This window comes from Diabrotica virgifera, chromosome 5 (genome assembly GCF_917563875.1).
Source record: "Diabrotica virgifera virgifera chromosome 5, PGI_DIABVI_V3a".
Classification (NCBI taxonomy): Eukaryota; Metazoa; Arthropoda; class Insecta; order Coleoptera; family Chrysomelidae; genus Diabrotica; species Diabrotica virgifera.
In genome coordinates, this window is record NC_065447.1 from 115,821,140 (window position 1) to 115,845,653 (window position 24,514).

The window sequence follows — 24,514 nt, forward strand, 5'->3', positions numbered from 1 at the left end:
GTCTGTACAAGCAGATTAAGTATGAATTCCAACGAAGAAGCATTGCTTTTGTTGCTCCTTATATTTTTTGTCGCTGCTACCGGCATCTCAAAGAGGTTTCGTGTGAATAGAGAATCGCTCCAATTATTGAGAAGTCAGTCATCGGGATCGGCGACAATCGACGACAGAAGTAGTTGTAGTGCGGTCAAGGAGAAGCCCGTGTGAAAAGGAAATACGTTTTGCATTGTTGTTAAATGACGAAATAGAGACAAACAACCGCAAAAGTTCGACATTTTGCTGCCGACTTCGACTTCAAAAAGTGGTTCGTCTGTAAGCGGCCTATATTGTGAACAAAGCTCCTTTCGTTTCCAGTACACCTCTAAAATTAAATTGGTTTTTATTTCCCATTGTTTTTCTGTTTAATAATATTAAAACATTTCTTGAGAAAAAGTATGAGAGAATGGCTTAAGAGACTAATAATTAGTCTGAAATCTTCACATCATAATGTACTAGGTTTTTTTTGTAGAATTTGGAATTCTTCTTCTTGCAGTACCGTCTCCTATTGGAGGTTAGCTAACATCACAGCAATTTTAACTTTGTTGGCTGTAGCTCTGAACAATTTGGAATTATTATGGAATAAAATTTGAGGAATTAAGTATGTAAGTTTCGTAAATTCACATGTTTTTGAGCTCTGTGTTTCAGACAGTCTAGTGATAATATTTGGCCAGGTCTGCGAATTTCCCATTTTTGCTCTGCCAGATTTCTTACTAAACTTTAGTTTTAAAACCTTTAGGGACAATATTCCTGCATTCTGTATACTTATCGAACTCGTGATATTATTTGTGTAAATCTTTAATTTCTCGATATACATATTTGTTTCATTGATGCCTTTTTTTTGCTTTTTTAATCACATATCTTATTTATAGTAGTTATATTTTTATGTCAGGCATCATCTCTATTATATGTTAATATTTTTAATTAATTCTATCGTGTAAAGGACGTAAAAATTAGAAACGGTTGTACTGAAATTAATGTTGAACAAAGCAGGTTAAAATAAAATTTAGTTTTCGTTTATAATTTCTAAAATTTAGCAAGCTTTTATATGCAAGTGAATAAATCAGATAAGAGAGATAGTAATTCTGATAAATAATTATTGGTTTATTTATTTTTTGTAAAAAAATATATACACACATACTATAACAATATAAAAATCTTTTATCACAATAATTAGTCGAGTACTAATTTAAACAATTTTTCAATAACTTTTATACGCATTTGCTAGTCTCTTAATTTTCTAATATTTGGAATGTCCATGCGAAATACTGGAGTAACTGGTAGCTCCACCACCATGGCCTCCAGATCCAAGGGAAATTGATTTTCCAATAGAGATTGAAGATCCTCCTCGATATCCACCTCTATAACCATGACTACTGCTTAAGGAAATACCTCCTAGGCTTCCACCGTGTCCTCCAAGAGAATAGCTCCCTCCAAGAAATCCGTGGTCCAAACCACTACTGATGAGACCGTGTCCTCCTCCTAATCCACCTCCAAGAGACCCATGTCCTCCCGATCCACCACCAAGTCCCTCTCCATATCCACCACCAAGTTCACCTCCATATCCACCGCCAATTCCACCTCCTAATCCACTTCCAAGTCCACCTCCAAGTCCACCACCACCGCCTCCAACAACAATGGGTTGAGCAACTGGTACTACAATAGTTTGGGGTACTCTAACTGGAACAGGTTGTGGTACTGTAACTGGATAAGGTTGTGGCACTGGAACAGCGACAGGTTGTGGAACTGGTACACGTACTGGAGTTGGAAGGGCTACAGGTACTGGACGATTTACTACAACAGGGTACGGTCTGGGTATTTCAACAGGTTGAGCAACTGGAACTGGAACCTATTGAAAAGCAGAATAAATAAACATTGTACAATATTATAAAAATAATATAAAATATGCAATAAAATAAAGTTTTTACGTATATTAACAACTTACTTGGACTGGTCTGGGGACTGGAACTTCGACAGGTTGTGGTACTGGAACTGGAACTGGTCTATTGACAGTAACTGGATAAGGTTGAGGTACAGGAACAGGTACTGCTCTGTTTATGGTAGTAACAGTAGCACCACCACCTCCCCCTCCACCTAATCCTCCTCCTAATCCTAATCCTCCTCCTAGTCCTCCTCCAAGTCCTCCTCCTAGTCCTCCTCCAAGTCCTCCTCCATATCCTCCTCCAAGTCCACCTTCATAACCTCCTCCATAACCACCGCCCAGACTGATTCCACCTATAAATTAATAATTAATTAATTATTAATGAATATAATTATATTTATTTATATATTACATATATATACACGAAACTTGAAGCTAAAATCAATATAATTACAAGAATTGATATCAAAATTGAACTCACTAGGCTTCCGGGTTAATTTAATAAATTTAATTTAATTTAATTTACTTTAAGTAATTTTAGCTTTAAGTTTCGTTGTATTAAAAATATAGTCCAGAAAGCCACTGCGCATCCGAAAAATATTCTAATTCGGATTTTTTGCACAATCTTACTCAAAAAGGACTAATTTTAACAAATTTGCATGTTGCCAGGACCAAAAGGTGGTCAAAAATTTTTTAAACGTTTTTTTTTTTGTTTTTTTCCTAAAATTATTTTTTTTGCACGGAAAAAGTTTTTTTAGGTTTTTTGGATCATTCCAAACAGAAAAGGTTTTTAGTGACTTTTCTCTAAAAATGATAGTTTTTGACATATAAGCGATTAAAAATTGAAAAATTGCGAAATCGGCCATTTTTAACCCTCAAAAACTATGTGAAAAACTGAAAATTTGAATGTTGCCAAGGCAGATAGAAATTCTCTAAACATCGATTGATGAAATCCCGAAGAGTTTTTTGCCATACAGTATTCAAAACTCCTTTGTTTCTTAATTGCTAATCAAGCGTGCGCGACACTATTTTCCACCGACAGTATGGTGCAAATGAAAGGAATAAATTCGTTATTTCGTAAACCGGCGACTTTAAGGAAAAATCCCGATACAGGTCGATTTTTATTTTTAAGTTATGATATTTTGGCATATATGGTATACTAGTGACGTCATCCATCTGGACGTGATGACGTAATCGATGATTTTTTTAAATGAGAATAGGGGTCGTGTGCTAACTCATTTGAAAGGTTCTTCAATTCTCTATTCAGTAATATAAACATTTATATAATTATTTATACAGGGTGTCCAAAATTTTTTTATTAAATTAAATTATTTGACAAAAAAGAAGAAGAAGGACACCCTGTATAAATAATTATGTAAATATTTACATTACTGAATAGAGAATTAAAGAACATTTCAAATGAGCTACCACACGACCCCTATTCTCATTTAAAAAAATCATCGATTACGTCATCACGCCCAGACGGATGACGTCACTAGTATACCATATATGCCACAATATCATAACTTAAAAATAAAAATCGACCTGTTTCGGGATTTTTCCTTAAAGTCGCCGGTTTATGAAATAACGAATTTATTCCTTTCATTTGCACCATACTGTCGGTGGAAAACAGTGTCGCGCACGCTTGATAACAATTAAAAAACAAAGGAGTTTTGAAAATTGTATTGCAAAAAACTCTTCGGGATTTCATCAATCGATGAAGATCGATTAAAGAATATCTACCTACCTTGGTAACATGCAAATTTTCAGTTTTTCACATAGTTTTTGAGGGTTAAAAATGGCCGATTTTGCAATTTTTCAATTTTTAATCGCTTGTATGTCAAAAACTATCATTTTTAGAGAAAAGTCACTAAAGACCTTTTCTGTTTGGAATGATCCAAAAAACCTAATAAAACTTTTTTCCATACAAAAAAAATTATTTTAGGAAAGAAACAAAAAAAAAACGTTTAAAAAATTTTTGACCACCTTTTGGTCCTGGCAACATGCAAATTTGTTAAAAGGAGTCCTTTTTGAGTAAGATTGTGCAAAAAATCCGAATTAGAATATTTTTCCTAGCGGATGCGCAGTGGCTTTCTGGACTAATACGGAAACCTTTCCGAACACATACATACATTATACACACATATATTTATATGGTATGGCAAGTATATTTTTATAATATAAATAGTATTTTGAATATTATAAAAGTTTACCTCCATGTCCTCCCAAACTTCCGCCTCCTAAGCCATGCCCGCCATCAAGTTCAAGTGCTATACCCCCATGACCGCCTCCGTAACCGCTTCCGATATCGCTGGAAAAAATGCCTCGCTTTTCATTCTTCTTTTTTGTAGCCTCGCCGCATGTGGCTACTGCGGCGACTGCTAAAACTATCGTTCCAATCTGAAAGATTTATGAATTGTAATTAGTGTCCCTAATGATAGAAGCAAGAAAGCTTATAGCATAGAAAATAGTTAGAGGTATAATAAGTTAAAAAAAAGTCTGGTAGGATGTAGAATAACAATTTTGGATGTTTTTTATGTGCTATTAAATTGAAAACTTAATTTTTTGATAGCAGTTGCCGCTAGGGCATCCCTGCCATTTCGTTCGTTGCGATCCTTGACTGCACGCCGGGGTTTGTATTAGTTGGGTCAGAGAGAGCAGCATATGTGCCTCCTGATGAGAGACTAATAAGTTTCGAAACCGGTAGAGGTGCTTGCTGCACTCTCTGATTGAACTGGAATAATGATGCGGCTGTAGTTTCGTGTTGCAACGAAATTGAAAATGGTTATTCATTTTTGATTTAAGTTTTTACTTATTCGTAGTTAAAATTGAAAATAAAAGAATATTATATGCTAGTCCCAGATACCTACTAGTCTAAATTATTTCAATGAACTGGAAAAAAACCTAATGAACATCTACTAAAAAATAGGAAACAATTAAATTTAACTAGGATTTATATCTCCTTGTGCATAATACTTCTTGCAATTTACAGTTAATAGCTTACAGAGTTTATAATAGAAATTAAATACATATTTATCTAGAATTACACGATTTCATAGATTTAAATTGACGGCTCAAAAAAATTACAAAATACTGACAATTAGAATTAATCAAACTAATTCTGCTACCTATTTACTTAAAGTTGTTCTGGAGTTATTAATTTCTTTGTGGCATATTAATTAATTATATTTGTAATTAACTATTCTTATTGGTAAATAAGCCACAATTTAGCTAAACAATTTATTTTATTAACCTTTCGACGTTCAAATCGGATGTCGTTGTCAAAATACAAAATAGTACCTATTTACTTAGGAAATATTATTAAAAAAAAAAATAAAATCTAATTTTGCTTAAAAAAAAGAAATATCGAAAGCCAAAATTGTTTCCTGTGTACATGTACAATGTAGGTACATATTTCTAAATTTGATAATCTAGATCAGCGGTTCTCAATCTGTGGTACATGTACCACTGGTGGTACATATCATTATTTGCGGTGGTACACAAAACGCAAAAACAGCCAAAATCAGCACCACTATTATAGTTAATTAATTAGATTACCTAGCTAGATAGGTATTTCAGTTAGGTGGTACCAAAAATAATAAAAAGTATTTTGTGGTACATGGTACATGACTCAAAAAGATTGAGAATCATTGATCTAGATTACTCTATAACTAAATACAATATTTAAAAAACGAGCCTGTACCGCAATTAAGAAGAACAAAAAAAATACACTTTCTTCAAATAAACTTTTTTATCCCATGCCTAGATTTTGTGTCATATATGTACTACTAAAATTTTTTATCTATAACAAGAAATCGAACCTATTATAACTAACTAACTGATTAGGCAACACAGAGAAATAGTCCTGTCATTTTGACAAACCTGCGTCGGATTTTTAAGTCTAATAGATACTAGTGTAGTCTAACAGATAGTGTGCTACTTTTTTATAAACAAAATGGCAATCGAAAATACTGTTTTTTTCAATTTTTGCTCTATAACTCAAAAGATTTTAACTTTACACCAAAAACTCCCAAATAAAAATTCACCTCCATTAAATTCTGCGTATAGTCCTTTTCATGACCATTTTTCAGTGCGCAACAGTTTTACGATTTCTCTCTAACGCATTAAATTGTATGTGACAGAAAAAAAGACACGTCGGTGATTACAGACATTTATAACATTTCTTCTAGTTATTCTAGTTGTCGATAGATGGCGCCATAATCAAAAAGGAATTATTTATTAAATAAAATAATAATATTATCAATATAATCTGTACAATTTATAAGACTATACAAATAAAAGAAAATACCATTTTATAAATGCAATAGACACAATTGATTTGTTTTTATTTCAAATTGAAAATAAAATGTGACAACTGTCAGATTTAACAAAAATTTCATGTTAGAATAAATGTCATAAATGTGTATTATCACGGACTTACCTGTTTTTCTATAATTTGTGACGCACTGAAAAATGGTCATGGAAAGGAGAATAGTAAAAATGTTTTTCTACGACCGTTTAATAACATGCTCATTATTCGCTATTTTGTCATAGATAATAGCACCCATTACTGTACCCATGAGTAATAATTCATTACTCACGGGCTGAAGTTATTCACGGGTAATTACTCACGGGCTGAAATTAGATTTAAGTGGCGCATGCCACTTTTAATATTAATCGTGTATAAACTGCAAATGAAATTACTTAGACTTGTTTATTTAATACAATAATTATTGTAATGTATATCAATAATTAACTTCGAAAAATTTTTAAAGGAATTTTAACTGTAACAATGTCAGTATATTTTTTACGTTTATATCTTGCTTACTAAAAATTTTGACGTTTATCATTTATTTTAGTGACAGTGACATTAGCGCAGTTTGTTTACGTTAATTGGAATTTATAACTAATATTTTGTTTATTTTTAAGTTATATTGTGTTAAATATGTTATTTATAACATAATATGTATAGTTATATTATTATGTTATATATAGTTAAATGTAAATATACATTATAACTATATAATATATGAAATACGTCCAACGACAACAGCCATTTCCTATTTATTAGATTCATTGACAGTAGGTACAAATTTAAGCTTATAATTTTTCGGAAACGAATATAACTTATATTGACTATTCCTAGTTGTATTTTTACAATAAATAAGAATTTGGTAATAGCAGGCAACCAATTATTCAGCCATGTACTAGGGGTAAATAGCAGTTAGGTATTTTTGTAAATTATTATAATTTAAATCTCGAGTAGTTGATAATTAATTTATTTACTAATTAAAATTAAAAAGGGTCGTAGAAAAAGCATAGTATTCTACTCGCATGTAATGGCTATTACATGCTCGTTGAATAATATACTATTTTCGCGATTTACTTCGACGAAAATTTGCCTCGGTAAATGCGGGTTTTTCCAGCAAAATCTTTAATTTTCAACAAAAATTTTAGGTTAGTAATTATTTATCAATTACTAAATAACTTGATGATATAAAAGCTTTCTTAGTATATATTATATTTCCAGAACCCGATGGAAATTAAATAAACAGTTTGGCAACAATTAAATTGTTAATTAAAAATTTACGGTCGCTATAAAACTTTTGTATATAAAGTAACTAGACCTATCTAATATACTTTACAAAATTAAAATTGGAATATTTAAGCGGCCTCAGGAATATTTTTAAATTATAAACAATCATTTGGCATATAAACAAATAGAATATCTCGGGAAATATTAAATTAAATTAAATTATGAAAACAATATTGGAAAGAACACTGTAGGACACTTCTTTTAAAAGAAAAAACCGTTAATTTCAATAAGTGGTTCCTGAGATACAACGGGTCAAAATTGACCAGCATGTATGGCGAAGAGGTAAATAATAGAATGGTAATTTTTGAACCGCCACCTTTTTATTTCTGTCCTCTTTATCAACACAAATTTTCATATCTTTAAAAGATTCATAACATATATTATAACAATAAAAACTATCGGTATTACGGGTGCAAAATACCAAAAATACGAAAATTTCAATCAAAAATCAGGTTCGAGAAAATGGACTCTCAAAGTTCAAAATCGGTATACGTTTAAACAATGCATTTTCTCGGCTAGCAATTTTCTTCATCTTTTTTTTTTGTTCCCAAGTAACTCGAGTAGAGCCATCTAACTAGCGCATTATTAAATGTGAAGGTTGCTTTTGTTTTGTTATAATAAATTAATTTATTTATAAGAAATCAAAACTACATATTTTTTCAAGTTATAGACTTTTTTTTAGATAAACTCACCATAGGTGTATATTTTTAACGTTTAAAATACAAATATTCTCTTTTGAAAACTGGATAATTATTTAGATGAATTAAAAATTTTTGTTAAAATAAATAAATAAATTTATTATAGCAAAACGAAAGCAACTTTAACATTTAATAATGCATTAGTTAGATGGTTCTACTCGAGTTACTTGGAAACAAAAAAAATATGAAGAAAATTGTTTCATGGGAAGCCGAGAAAATGCATTTTTTTTAACGTATAATACCGATTTTGAACTTTGAGATTCCATTTTCTCCAACCTGATTTTTGATTGAAATTTTCGTATTTTTGGTATTTTTCACTCGTAATACCGATAGCTTTATTATTATAATATATGCTATGAGTCTTTTAAAGTTATGAAAATTTTGTGGAGAAAGAAGACCGAAACAAAAAGGTGACAGTTGGAAAATTACCATGCTATTTATATCTTCGCTGTACATGCCGCTCAACTTTGCCGGTTGTATCTCAGGTACCACTCATTGAAATTAAACCTTTTCTTTTCAAAGAAGCGTTCTACTGCGTTCTTTGAAAAACCGTTTTCATAATTTAATTTAATTTAATATTTCCCGAGATATTCTATTTGTTTTTATGCCAAAAAATTGTTTATAACTTTAAAATATTCCTGAGGTTGCTTAAATAGTCCAATTTTAATTCTGTAAAGTATATTGGATAGGTCTAGCTACTTTTTATACAAAACTCATAGTTATTCTTAAGCATCATAATTATTGTGGTTACTATAGCGACCGTAAATTTATAATTAACAATTTAATTGTTGCTAAACTGTTCATTCAATTTCCATCGGCTTCTGGAAATATAATCTATAACAAAAGGGCTTTTATATGACCAAGCTATTTAGTAATTCATAAATAATTACTAACCTAAAATTTCAGTTGAAATTTAAAGATTTTGTTGAAAAAACCCGCATTTTCCGAGGAAAATTTTCGTCGACGTAAATCGAGAAAAGCTTTTCTTTATGCAGAATTTAATTGTGGTGAATTTTTATTTGTGTGTTTTTGGTGTAAAGTTAAAATCTTTGGAGTTATAGAGCAAAAGATGAAAAAACACGATTTTCGGGCGCCATTTTTTTATAAAAAAAGTAGCACACTATCTATGGACTTTGCATACCTATGCTGTTAATATATGTAGAATCATAAGATTCGATTCCAGCGATAAAATTGCTGGTAAATAACTTTTCCTTGCATTTTGCTAATTAGCCCAGAGTATTATCTGTTCTGTTATCTCCGGTATTATCTATTTTGCTAATTAGCCCAGAGTATTATCTGTTCTGTTATCTCTATTGATATCTGTTCAATGAAGTGGTGTTTTATTTTAAGAATTCGTTAGTGTTGATCCATAGGGAACTACTGTTTATTTTATAATTAATTCATTATATTTTTGTGTAATATAACCAAGTTGTTGGACTATTTGAAAAATTAGATTATTGTTAATTGTGACTTTTTTATTCTAAAAATATTATCAATAGTTTTAAAAAATGGAAAAATTAATTTAAAGTTCCATTATAAAAAAGGCTTAAAAATAGTTAGAGTGCTTTTGGCGCTCTATAAACTAAATAAAATAAGACGGCTTTTGTTTCGCTTCACAACGAAATGATTATTTATTATTAGGTTTGTTCTAGGATCAGTTTCAAACGGTTTGAAACCATCAGCAAATAGTGGACCAGCGCGAGTGTAGTAGTACTGGTGACTGTATTATGTTCTCTCACTGACCAACTGTTTGCTGATGGTTTCTGACTAGTTTGACTGTTTACTAGAACAAACCTAATGTTTTATAATAATTTGTGCCAATACCTATGTGAACATATAATTTTCACCCATTTTGGTTTATTTTTATAAATATTTATTTACTAATAATACAATTGTTTTCTATTACTTCCATTTAGCGCGCCTATGAGTAGTTATATTGTCAAAATATTTATCTTAGATAATGTCAAATATTGCCACTGTTGCCAAAGTTTCGTAGAACTTTCGAAAAAGGGTATGATACTCTCTCCCGAAGTTATATTGATGACGCGCTACTGTAGGCTCTTAAACCACATTAAACCATAGAACCATTAAACTTAGTTTTTTGCGCTATTTTCAAATGTGCAAACGGATTTTGAAAATTTCAACATACAGGGTGTCGTTTTAAGGTCACAATTACTTTATATTTGTTTGTTAATTAGGACCTGCATTTTTCTTGTAATTAGTAAGTAGGTCGTTCCAATGAAGTAAATGATCATTGATGATTTTTAAAATGAGTATTAATCCATTAACTTTAATCATTTTTATTCAAATTGCTTTACAAACCTGCTTTTTAGTTTCCTAGTTCTTAAAAATTTTAATATATTTAATTTCAAAACTAAGTCATTAAATTATCTGCCCAAAAAATTAAAGGAAAATGTGCAAACGGGTTTTAAAAATTTAAATATACAGGGTTTTGTTTTAATATCACAATCACTTTATGTTTTTTGGTTAATCCTGACCTGGATTTTTCTTGTGATTACTAAATGGGTCGTTCCAATGTAGTAAGTACCTACCTATTGATTATTTTTAAAATGAGTATTTGCCCATTAACTTTAATAATTTATTACTAAAAGTTAATAACCACTTTTTAACCTCAGAGTTCTTAAAAATTTCAATATAATTTAAAAATAAAAGTCATGAAATCATCTGTGTTAAAAAATTGAAGCGAATCGTTAAACTTACATAGTTGTTGTGCTCTTTTCAACTATTCAAACGGATTTTAAGAATTTCAATATACAGGGTGTTTTTCATGGTCACAATGAATTTATAATTTTTTTTGGCCGGACATGGATTTTTCTTGTAATTAGTAGTAGGCTGGTTTGGGTTCTAATGCCTGGTTGCACCAAAAAATCTTAAGCTCTAGCTTAGCCAAGCTCAGCTTATAGATAAAGCCACCTTAAGTATAACTTTCGTTGCACCATAATTTTCGATATTGATCGAAGCACGTCTTAACTGAGACGAAGTTTAAGATGCGATCTACTTGGCAGTCCATTGTGGCAAGCTGGAAATTGATCTAAGACTCAATGGTGCAACGCGTATGTTTTGTAAGCTGAGCTTAAGGTACATATTAAGCTTAAGATCTGTTGGTGTACACAGGCAAAAGTGAGACATAATATGTGTACCAAATCTCAAAAATAATACAGGGTGGTTCTAAAGTTATGGGCCCTGAGAGAAATGGGCAAAATGGATAAAGCACCCTGTAACTCGGTTATAAAAATCGGTGAGGCAATAAATGTAGTATATCTAGAGAGACCTACATTCGCCATTCAAATATTTCCGTTCTCCAATGAAACACCCCGTATAAAAATTTAAGATAAATACAAACATTCACAAAATATAATTTTCAACTTTATTTACTGTTCTACTTAAACCAAAAAAAAACATAAATAAGAGAACATAATATTATGGTATCCAAAATTTAATTTAAAAATATTGCGCTGTAGTAAATCTTTAATTATTATTGAACGATATATAAATATTTGAATTGAAAATTTATCAATTTTGAAACAAAAATTTCTAAGATACACCAAACAGGTGTTAGGCCTGGATCCCACGTTCCAAAAAAAGTTTATTAATAGCAAGCTGAAAATTTGTTAATAGCTTAACAGTGTCTAGTCGGACAAATTGTGATATACGGGAACACTGCAACAGGACAAGTTTTAATTGTGGAACAGGTTACAGGTTTCGAACGTCAGACTACGAAAAGGTCCCATGTATTTTATCGGACACAACTTCCACGTGATTTGTTACGCTTTCATTATACGCTCATGCAAAAGTCAGACTGCTATTTACCACCAATATAATCCCTGTCATTTGACATCTTCTACGTGTCGGACTTATTAAAATGCTCAACATATTTTTCGGACAAACCTTTTTCATATATTTTATAAAGTTTGCTATTGAATAAACTTAAAAAAAAACCTGCTAGTTTTTACAATCACAAACTTGTCTGGATGACACCTTCCACAATTAAAACTTTCCCTGTTGTAGTGTCCCCATACTTCAAAGTTTGTCTGACTAGACACCGTTAAGCTATTAACGAATTTTCAGCTTGCTGTTAATTAACTTTTTTTTGGTATGCGGGATCCAGGCCTATGTATTTTATAGAAAAAAAAATAAAAACCATTGGTTTTTATTTTTTGTTTTATTTGAATTATACATACCAGAAAAGGCTTCATTTCTATTTTGAGAATAAAACGTACTGATGTCTACCCTTCTTCAAAGGCAGGTATATATACTATAGTTGGAGAGGGTATTTCTTCAAACAGTGAATTCTTACCACTGATTTACTTTCACCCGTCTTCTTTGTGGATCTGCGTTTGTTACGATCTAGATTGATGCACCGATTAACATGTGTAATTTTTTGTTATGCGATATCATTGATGGACATGGAGTAAGGCGGTTTCTGTACTTACGTATATATTGTCCATTCTTCTTCGCAATTCGTTCACATAATCTTCACCAGCTACATTTTCTTCAGGTCAACATCCAAACTCTAGATTCTAGATTATATAATAAGCGCGTTTTAATGACTTAATGTTAATGGCGTTAAAATGTATGTAGTTGTAATCGCGCGTTATCAAAAAGCGCGGTAAGCGCCTGTCATGTGAACGGGCTCTTAGTTGTAATCGCGCGTTATCAAAACGCGCGTTAAGTGCCTGTCATGAGAACGTGCCAAAATATAAATAAAAATACTACTTTAAGAGCCCGTTCACATGAGAGCCCGTTCATAAGTGCCTGTCATGTGAATGGGCTCTTATGTAAAGGTACTGTAATTTCCTAGTTAATGATTGTAACATTCTTCTTAATAATATGGTTTTTTAGATAGATAGGCTTTCGTAATTTTAAGGAACTTGGTGAAATATGTTGCAGATTTAAGTTGCAGAGGGAGATGATTTTATAGTTTTTTTGTAGAATGTAATATATATTTCTTTACTAACTCGGTGGATGGGATCAGTAAATAGACTTCAAAGGATGAATTTCTGGTGGAATAGTCATGATTAAGTCTTGCTGGAAAGACATGTAGACAGTGGCGTAGCTGAAGATTGGGGGGCCCCCGCGACAATTTTTGTGGGCCCCCCTATTATATAAACATAACGACACAAAATCATAGGCGTAAGCAGGGGGCGTTTTGGGAGTTATAACCCCACCCCATTTGGATGTAATTTGAGCGTAACATCATTACTATTCGATACCCCCAGAGACCATCCATTAGTTGTAACCCCCCTTAGGATCATCCTGGTTACACCGTTGCACCAAATAACAGTATAATTACTAAAATATGTGTAAAGGGCAATATTTGGCCTTTCTTTAATAAGTCTTCATCCGTTAGTGTTAATAGATTTTTTGGGAATAAACATGAAAACCTATTATACATGCCTCTTAATCCGAAAAACCTATTATGTAGTAAGTTGTTGCAATATTATATCTAAATTTACATTGAAAACATTAACTTCAAAACTTTTTTTACTATAAGTTATTTTTTCATCGCACCTGATCATCGCAGCTCATCGTAAATTTTTTTTATACGTTTTATCTATTTATTTTTAAATTCTGATATAATACCCCACTATTCTGCTATTCCTGCCGCTTCTGCTAAAGCTTCGGAAAACGAATTTCTCATTTTTCGAAGATTAGCATGAGTTTTTTCAAAAAGTTGAAGGGCGACCGTTAACTCTGCCTTTTCAGAATGCAAAAGTTTTGATGTTCGATTAATATATTGAGTATTTTAGATTGAATAGTAATGTTAACGGCAAATTCAAAATTATTCATATGCTCTAATAATAGATTAGCTTCTAATTTTTCATCGTTTTTTTTATATAGCAATGAAATTTTCGTTAAAGATTTAATTACTTGTCGGAAAAGTCGACGCAAAGCCGTAACAACATCATGTCTGGATGACCACCGGGTTTCACATAACCTTTTAAGTGTTATCAAACGCGATGAATCCAAAGTCATAATAGTATTTAGTACATCCCATCTTTTAATACTTGCGCTAAAAAACATATAATCTCTTAATCATATCGTAATAAAACCAACTCCTGTTAAGGACGGTCACAAACTCGAGCTTAGCTCGGCTCGGCTCGAGACTCGGCTCGTTTGACAAGCCGAACTTCGAGCTCAAGTCGGTTTGTTTCTTGCGAGCCGAGCCGAGATGAATTCGAAACGAGCCGAGCTTTCCTCAAAGAGCTTGTCAATATTTTAACTAATGCTTAATACTTTTTTTACTTCATTTATTTCTGCTACAACTGATACTTTTGTTTGAGAATAAGTAATTCAGACTACAAAATATGTATGTTTTATAATATATCTACATATGTGTTCGTAAAATATGGAATAAGTTCCAGCCGGCTCGAAGTATTCGAGGCGAGCCGACACGAGCCACGAGCTTATCCGGCAGCTCGAAGTTCAAGCCGAGCTTCTATCTCAAGCTTTCGACATTCCGAGCCGAGCTCAAGTTGTCAAAAGCTCGGCTCGGCTAAAGTCCATCCCTAACTCCTGTACACCAGCATCATTCGACACTAGGTTCAGATTATGGGATGCACAATGAACATAGAAAGCTGTTTTTTCAATGTCAGTTATGCGCCTTTGTACGCCTGAATATACACCACTCATAACGCTGGCCCTAGCATACCCCTTTGCTCTGCAGTTGTGTACGGAAAGATGCTTTGATTGTATAAATTTAAAAATTTTATTTACAAGACCGCCTGCACTTTGGTCCAAAATGCGAATAAATCCCAAAAAACTTTCAACATCTTCTGCTTTGGAAGGTAAATTATTTTCAATGCAAGTTAGTTTTACATAACGGAAAACAAAACAAAACTAAGCTGATCGTGTTTTAAAATATCTTGAGTGGTGTCACGAATTATTGAATAAAAACAACTTTTTTTGATTAAATTGATCAATTTGTTTTCAGTTTCTTGAGCCAGCAAATTTATAACTTCGTTTTGTATTTGGGGGCTCAAGTAATTTGTTTTTAAATTAATGTTTTTATCGATTAATTTAGCTGAAACAGGATCATATTGAGCTAGTAAAAAAAATACCGACAAAAAATTATTTTTTGGGATTCGCTTTCATCTAAACTACCAACATGTCCACGAAACGCTAAATTGCACCCGGAAGGGTAAGTGTTACGTCAATTATCCGCTTCATTACTTCCTTCCAAATTCCCTATTTTAATGCTTATTAGGAAAATATGTTTTGGTCCCTAATTTAAAGAAAGTAGAAGTATGAAGCTTGAAGGCTTTAAGGGGCCCTTCCTAACGTCGGGCCCCCCCGACTTGCGGGCCCTGCGGGCCTGTCAGCTACGCCACTGCATGTAGATGTTTATGCATTAAGCAAACACTTTCTAAAACATATAAAACAGGAGGTGTTAAAATCCCGTGATCCTTGAAGTAGCTTCTGCAATGTGTTGTTCTTCTGATGCCAAACAGATATCTGATTGCTCTTTTTTGTAATTTAAAAATAACATCGGATTGGGCAGCTGCACCAGAACCCCAAAAAGAAAGACCATATCGAAGATGCGACTCGAACAAAGAAAAATATGTTATTTTAGAAGGGGCTAAATTGATTTCCTTCGAGACAGTTCTTATTGCACAGCAAGCTGAGGATAGTTTCTTATTTAACACATCGAAATGAAGGGACCGTTTAAGGTTACTATTAAAAAAAAACAAGAGATTTTACAGAATCAACTGTACTGATCTGACCGTTATCAACAGGTAAGGGTTGAGTAGCTCCTTTATAGGATAATGCTTCTGTTTTATCTACATTAAAAGAGAGTAAACTAGAGTCGGACTAGGTTTTTATTATGAGTAGATCAGAAGATTTAGTAGCATGAAGAGTTGCAATATTTGAGTTGCTCCAAGTAATAGTGGTATCATCAACAAAAAGAAAAAAATCTCCATCGATTTTTAAAGTAGTCATGTCATTGATAAATATGAGGAAAAGTAAAGGATCCAATACTGAACATTGTGGTAGCCCACATACAATGGTTTTGAGACTAGAGTCTGTATCATTTGCTCTAACCAATTGTTTCTTATTACCAAGTAAGATTGAAACCAATTCGGAGAAATACCTCGAATTCCGTAGAAATTTAGTTTTTTTTTTATCAAAATGTCGTGATTTACATAATTAAAAACTTTGGCATAGTCACAAAAACAGTGGCAGAGTTTGGCAAGAATATTGTTCAGTGCTTGGTAAGCCTCAAGTAGTACAGAAAACATGGCATCAGTGGTACATTTATTATTTAAAAAGACGCACTGAATTTGTGATAAAATGTTGTTTTCAACGAGATAGGACATAAGTCGGGCTTTTGTGAGTCTCTTAATAATTTTGGTTAGGTAAGTGCCAGTACTAATGCAATAGGTCTTTAATTGCAGGCATTATATTTTTGACCACCCTTACGAAGTGGAATAATGATGGTAGCCTTTAGGCACTCTGGAAATTTACCTTTCTCAAAAGTATCATTAATTAGTTAGATGAGGACACATAGAGCAACAATCTTAACGAAAAACAATAAACCTCAGATCACCATGCGCTTTCTCTCTTGTCGTTTCCCCATTACTGAGGATCGTGATTTCTTCCAATATTCCTAACAATTTTTCTTCATTGCTCCCTATCTTCAGCTGCTCTAATAGCTTCGCAGAATGAGTTTTCAGCTGAATTCCTAATTTGGTCGGACCATCTAGTTGGTGACCCTCCTCTTGATCTTCTCCCCGGAACGTTTCCAGAAACAATTAATCTATCCAAACTATCATCACTTTTGCGAACCACGTGACCGAAGAATTGCAGAATTCGTTGCAGACATATTGTGGACAGCCTTTTTTAATCTCGAGTTGGTTTAGAATAGAAAGTTTTGTCCTATGAGCTGTCCAAGGTATGCGCATTATTCTTCTCCAGCACCACATCGCAAAGGCATCAATTTTTTGGCGCTCGCACCATGCGCTACTGTTCATTTACTTGATTATTTATAATTGTTATTTTTAAGGATTTAAAGATTATTTTAAAATATTGTTCTGAAACTACTTATTTGTGGTATTTTTGTAAATTAACTATTCTAAATGGGAAATAAGCCATAATTCAACTAAAAAAATCATTTTATTAACGTTTAGATGTCCAAATCAGACGTCGTTGTCAAAATACAAAATATTAATAAATTCAACAAAAATGTTTTTGCTGAGTAAAAAATTCTTCTAATAATTAAATTTAATCTGACTCATTTATATCGGCAATTCAGACATATAATATACATTTTAAAGTAGAAAATTTTAGAATGATATTGCCAATATTTATGAATTGCGTTCCTGGGCCGACTTTATTGAAAGATAGCCGACGTTTGCTTACATGAAATCAACTTTTACTCAAGAATATCCATCACAAAAAAATTCATAGCATGTGATCTGTCTTTAAAAAGACAACCACATGCAACGGTGACTGTAAAATTCTCGCGTTAGAGATTCCATAGTAAATTTTCCTCGTTATTTACTACGGAATCTCTAACGCGAGAATTTTACTGTCACCGTTGCATGTGGTTGTCTTTTTAAAGACAGATCACATGCTATGATTTTTTTTTTGATGGATGTTCTTGAGTTAAAGTTGATTTCATGTAATCGAATGAACTATCTTTCAGTAAAGTCGTCCCAGGAATGCAACTCATAAATATTGGCAATATCATTTTAAAGTCTTCTACTTTAAAATGTATAATATATGTCTGAGTTTGCCGATATAAATAAGACAGATTAAAATAAATTATTAGAAGGATATTTTACTAATCAACAATATTTTTGTTTATTTTACTAATATTTTTTATTTTGACAGCGACGTCCGATCTGGACATCGAAACGTTAATAAGATCATTTTTTAGTTAAATTGTGGCTTATTTCCCATTCATAATAGTTAATTATTTTAAAATATGCCTGAAAAATATAATAACCGTGCTGTTAGTTAAGATAGTTAGTCAGATAAAAATCTGAGGGTAATATGATTGTTTCCTCAGAATATCAAATTCTTACTATTTTGTGTGTTTTATATTATTTGTTTGTATATTATGCACTATTTTTATTATGTGTTTATGTTTTATACGTCTATGTATTGGTGTTTTGGCTTCTTGTTCAGACATTGCAACCAGAATCTGCTATATTCTTATATTGGATTTGCTACCTATTTTTCTTCATTAATGGAGACAAGACTTTGAACAACTTTGTCTTTGGTTATCCTCTGTTTCATGTATATTGTATTTCATGTTTTTTTATGTACATTTTCATTTTATTCTGTACTCATTTTCCCAGATATGTTTGTCTGTTTTTATATTTGTTTCATGCTCGTTCATCATGAATCATTACAACATTGGTCTTTTCGGCTTTTCGGTATATTATAGTTGCAGTTCAGTTCTCTGATCTCTCTTGTATGTTGTTAGGTTGAGTTTTGGATAGGACATATCTCAGTGTACTAGTTGTTTGAAATATTGTTGTTGTGACACTGTAGGTACTTATTTCAGACTCTGTGTATATACTTGTTTACGTTTTATAAACACAATTTCTCTTCGGATCAGCCATGGGCTCAACCTTATCTCCATTATTAGAAAATATTTTTATGGAGGATTTTGAACAAAACATTGTACGTACACAAACAAGATAACCCACAACATATTGGAGATATATATATCATTTTTTCTCCATTTGGCCTGACGAACCAGAAGCATTAAATAAATTTCTGATGCACATCAACGATATAGAAAAACCAATCCAATTCACCATGGAAAAAGAAAACAACAATTTACTTCCTTTTCGAGATGTTAATAACAAAAAAGGATACGGGATGCAACCAATGTTTAGAAAAAACCAAGCCAACCAAACACCAGATATTTAAATTACTGCTAAAACCACAGCGTAAACATCAAAAAGTTAGTAATAAAATCATTATAATGATAGAGCACAAAACACCTTTCTCTAATGAAAATGGAAACAATCCAGAAACACTCACAAGAGATTTGCATAATGACAACAATAGATACCACTTGTAAAGAGCTTATCAGGAAAAACTAAAAAGTATAGGAAATAAGTACAACATAGGAAGGTCACCATTGGATACACTATGCGTATGGCAGCTAGATGGTTGGTGGAAAGCGAGTCGTGGGTTCGAAACTAGCTTTTGAGAGTGGGAATGAGTCGAATAGAAGAAATAATCGAAGATAAGAAAAAATAGAATTGACTTATATAGATAGAAAAATAGATAAAGAGATAGATAAGGTAAAATTTCCAATGATACGACAGAAAAAGGACACCACTTTTTGGGATAAAAAGGGGAAAATTAAGCAATCTTAGAAAACGAAAAGAGATAAAAAAGACAGTTACGTTCTGAAACCACATATGAGAAAAGATATGAGAATGTAATTATTGAGTAAATATTGTACATAAATAAATAATAAATATATTAGGGGCAATTAGTCCACTCACTTACCTGATGAAACTTATATAGCCTGATCTTTCCTTCTGGTTGAAAATACAGTAAGCACATCTTTAAAGTTAATAATATATAATAAGGGAGCTTTTTGGAAATAGAGAAAGAAAATTTATGAATAAAACAAAACAGTATATTCAACAATAAAAACATTTCAAGCGAAGGTTGAGTCCAAACAAGAAATAAACAGTAAACCATTGAAAAAATCGTTACATACACTATTGTAGACATCAAAATCATGCACATAATATAACTTGAACAGTAAAGAGAGAGTTTTGATATTTAAAAAATTCAAATAAACATATAAAAGAATCATCTCTTTGCTCTGTAGGCCTTATCTCGAGATAACCGGTCTTTAATAATTTATAGCAACACTCCATTGAAATATTACATTTAGAGGACTCAATTTTATTTTTTTGTAATGTGGGGGGGGGGGGGGTCAGTAGAAGAAGCTTAAGGTGACGTTTGAGGAGTGGCCACCCTTGTCCCGCGGCCGCCATCGTGGCAAAAGCTATGCAAATATTTCCGCACTGTATCTCGTAAACTAGCAACCCTACAAAAAATTTTTTTAAACATAAAAAATAGCAAATTAAATTTGCTACACTTTTATTTCTATTACTTTTTACCGTCAAGTGACCAACAAAAAAGTTTTAAAAAATATTAGTGAACATTTTGTAACAAGTTTCCTTTTAGAGGTTATAACCATTTTTTTTCAGTTCGTTTTACAATAAAATGGCATCACAGCAATTTTGTAGCGGGTTTTTCATGATAAAGTTGTTTAATTTTATTTATTTATCAAAGTTTTACAGCGCTCCCAACTTGACCATATTCTCGAATGCTAATAGGGATACAATAAAAACAAAACTTTAGGCTTACTTTTCTATCGATATTTTTTTTATTCATACAATTTATTATGATCATTACAAAACTTGGAACCTTAAGCATGTAGAAAAGTCCCAAGTAGTTGTTTGAGGAAAAATGGCCGGTCCGGAAGAAGAATGACGCAACTACAAAAAGCAAAATTTTTCAGAAGAGTAAAAAAAACGATTTTTAAATATTTAAAATAGGGATTAAATAAAGAGTAATCGTCCAAGTGCATCGGTATGGCTTTAATAATAAAATGATATCATTTGTTTTCATTCCTATTTCTTCCAATTTCAATATTTCAATATGTTACTTTAATCCTCTCATTTTTAACCGGCTCTACAGTTGCGTCATTGTTCATCTTAAAATTGTTCTGTACGAAAATAGTTATTTTCCTAACTAGTGCGGAAAGTGATACTTTCACGCACGAGACTGCCGTTGACCCGAACGATGCGATAGCGGAGTTCGGGCAATCATTCGAGTGCGGGGAAGACACTTTCCGCATGAGTTAAAAACAATATTTTTTCTAGAGCCGTACGTTTGGAAAAAAGCCACAAAAAATAGAGTTATATCAATTTTTATTTAGAAGTAAAAATACACAAATTAATTCTTTGACAAGGTTGTCAAAACCAAACTTTCAATATAATGGGTTACCACGACGACGATATTGGTTTCCATGACGACGATTCAAAACCATTGTAATTGTCTATTAATCTGACTTTTAAATATTATTTCAAAATTATTTTATTTCATCGAATTATCAGTAGTAATTGCTCTAATAGCTCTAAAATTATTGAATTTTTCCCGAGTGACACTTTGACAGTTTTAATTTCACGACCAGAAGGGGAGTGAAATTATGTCAAAGTGTCACGAGGGCAAAAATTCGATAGTAATTTTAGAGATCGAGTGCAATTTGTTGCGATTATTTCATGAATAAAACTGTTCAAAACCAAAATTTTATTGTAATTTATTTACGTAAGTACAACTTAGTACAATTAAACACACAGTTGTAATAAATATTTGACGGTTGAAGGTCATCACTTTTATAATTTTTAAAACATTAATTGTCATTAATGTCACTGAATGTATTTTTTTCGTAGCAACGAAGGGCATCTGACGTAATATGCTTGACGACGGGACATTATCAAAAATTATCACTAGTAATACCACTAGAGGTCAAATTATTTCCGGAAATTTTTGGAGATCATGAATATTTTGAAAATTTCCCGAGTCGCAGACGAGGGAAATTTTCTAAAAATATTCATGATCAAAAAAAAAATTTCCGGATATTAATTTGACTTCGCGTGGTATTCGGTAAGAAAATTCCACACCAAATTTGCATTTGAAAATCCAAAGCTGTATGAACAGATTAATAGCGCGCCATAGCTTTGTCAGCAATTATTTAGGCTTTCAAATTCGTAATTTCTACTCATTGTAGTTGCATGGGAATACCATTTCAAGATAGAAAATAGTATATTCTTCAATTTTACATAAGTTTTGAGTAACTACAAGTGATAGAAAATGAATCAAAACTAAATTATGTAAACAAATAAAAACCAGTCTGTCAAAAATGTTCTGTTATTGTAAACGTCAAAAAATTTCCACTATAATTCGCTGTTGGTTACCCCACGAGCAAAAAATTTCCGATAAAATACCTCCGTTGCCATGGTGATCTGTCAAAATAACGTATTTTGATTGGTTCAAAATTACAGGTGTGGAATTTTCAGTTTAATTTTTATTTCAGTAGCTTTCTATTGTTCAGAATCTCCTATGAATGAAATAATCGCGCTAATTTCATTTAAACATGAACACAATAAGGTAAATTTGAAATAAATTAGTAAATAATATCTAAATATTAGTTTATTGCATGTATTTTAATATATTATAATGCCAGATTACAAGGTACTTTACTTTCCCGCACGCTGCGGGAAAATTTATTTTCACGCACGCCCTGCGGGAAAGTGCAACTTTCGGAAACGAAATACGTGCGTGAAAGTTGCTCTTTTAGCATGGCCGTAGAAAAAATGATTTTAAAATATTTAGTACGGCGCTTATTCTTACAACGGTGGCTTATATTTTCATCCCCATTAGTTTGAAATTAATTATTTCAATTTAATCCCCCATTGTCTAACATAGCGCGTATTTCAATAACGACGCAACTACCCTATAGTGGCTCAGCACATAGTTACATTTTTGTCGTTTTTGGATCATCTGTAAATAGTATTTTAGAAGTTAATTACGCAATAAACAGCCATTAAAATTTGCAGTTACGTAATTTTCTTCCGGACCGGACTAAAAATCTGCCTGCTATTACTGTTATTATTATAGTTTATCCTAGATACCACACAGTAATCGGTTCCCCTCTGCTTATTCTTACAGTTGTGCTACATATTTTGCCACATGCAGTCGTATTAAAAATTGTGAAAAGTATTTTGAGCTTTATCGATAATACTATTGAGAGTCTTTTGGGTAAAATTTATATTTTTGTGATAAGAATTTTGACTTTTTTTAAGCGTGCATCATGAGTGGTTGTTTTATATTTGTCAGCGAGAAAGTCTCTTTATGGCGGAAATAAAGACGATTCTCTGGAAACCCTGAGATACAAACGATTCGCTAAAGCAGTGTCAAAAAATGCATTTAATCTCCAATTACTTCCTCCAACACAAGATGCAGCCTGTTTCCAAAGACTCCGAGTGTATTACCAGATTCAGTCATGGCTCGGTAAACATTGAAATCCAGAAAATTGGGGGTATAAAAAACATTGAAAATTTTGGATACCAATCTAAATTTCCAAGCTTCCAGTTAATTAAATACTGAATATTCCTACTGAATGTGAATATTTGCAATTAATTTTTGTTAGTGAAAAGTTCTTAATTAATGATTCATATGACAGACAAAACCTACTTCAATATACCCAAATTCTCAACATATAAAACTCAACACCCTGTAGGAAGAGCCCATGGAGGCACTGCTATAATTATAAAAAACAGCATTAGACACCATGAAATTATCAAGCATAGTGAAGAAAACTTACAAGCCACGTCTATCTCAATAACTGATTGGAATAGCCAGCTTATACTATCTGCAGTTTACTGTCCACCAAATAAAATTATTAAAGAAGAACACTTCACGACATATTTTAACAAGCTCGGAAATCGCTTCATAGTTGCTGGTGACTATAATGCTAAACACCTTCATTGGGGATCAAGACTCATAACCTCTCGAGGTAGAGAATTCTTAAAAAGTGTCCAAAACGATAATTTACTAACTGCTTCCACGGGTCAACCGACGTACTGGCCAACCGACACACGAAAAGTGCCTGATATCATCGACTTCTCTATTGTCAAAGGTATCTCTCTAAACTACTTGAAAGTTCAACCTTTGTTCGATCTCTAATCTGATCACTCTCCCTTCATTATTACCCTAAGTACACAGGTGCACCACATCACAAAACCACTAGTTTTATCCAAAAGCCGGACAAACTGGAATACCTTCAGAGATATAATAAAAAACAGTATAAATTTAAACCTACCACTAAAATCTGAGTAAGATATAGAAGAAGCAGTCAAACATCTAATTATAAAAATTCAACAAGCCGCATGGGAAGCTTCACCTGATATATCATATGGTAAGAGACCGGGCTCATACCCGCTCTATATAAAAACCATGATATACGAGAAAAGACAATTAAGAAAAAATGGCAGACCACCCGTGCTCCAGATGACAAAACCAAATACAACAGAGCAACCCGTCAATTAAAAAAGGTCCTACAGGAACACAAAGAACAAGAAATAAACTATTTTCTAGAGAATCTCTCTAGCTCTGAAGAAAAGAACTACTCGTTATGGAAATTGTCTAAAAAACTCAAAACACAATTACAAACTAAAGCACCGATAAGAAAAAATGATGGCACCTGGTCTCGAAGTGATGAAGAGAGGGCTAACA

The 24,514-nt window shown here is 32.3% G+C and overlaps 1 protein-coding gene across 1 annotated transcript in view; it reads right to left on the bottom strand.

The window, feature by feature from the left end:
• Positions 1-1,115: 1,115 nt before the first annotated feature.
• The window catches only part of LOC114336246 (uncharacterized), a 39,024-nt gene continuing 15,625 nt past the window's right edge, over positions 1,116-24,514 (bottom strand). Inside the window, exons 6-8 of the mRNA XM_050652013.1 lie at positions 4,129-4,315; positions 1,979-2,268; positions 1,116-1,882 (exon numbers count right to left, since the gene is read on the bottom strand). Coding sequence (XP_050507970.1) covers positions 1,274-1,882; positions 1,979-2,268; positions 4,129-4,315 — 1,086 coding nt within the window. The 3' untranslated portion in view covers positions 1,116-1,273. The remainder of the gene's footprint in view (positions 1,883-1,978; positions 2,269-4,128; positions 4,316-24,514) is intronic.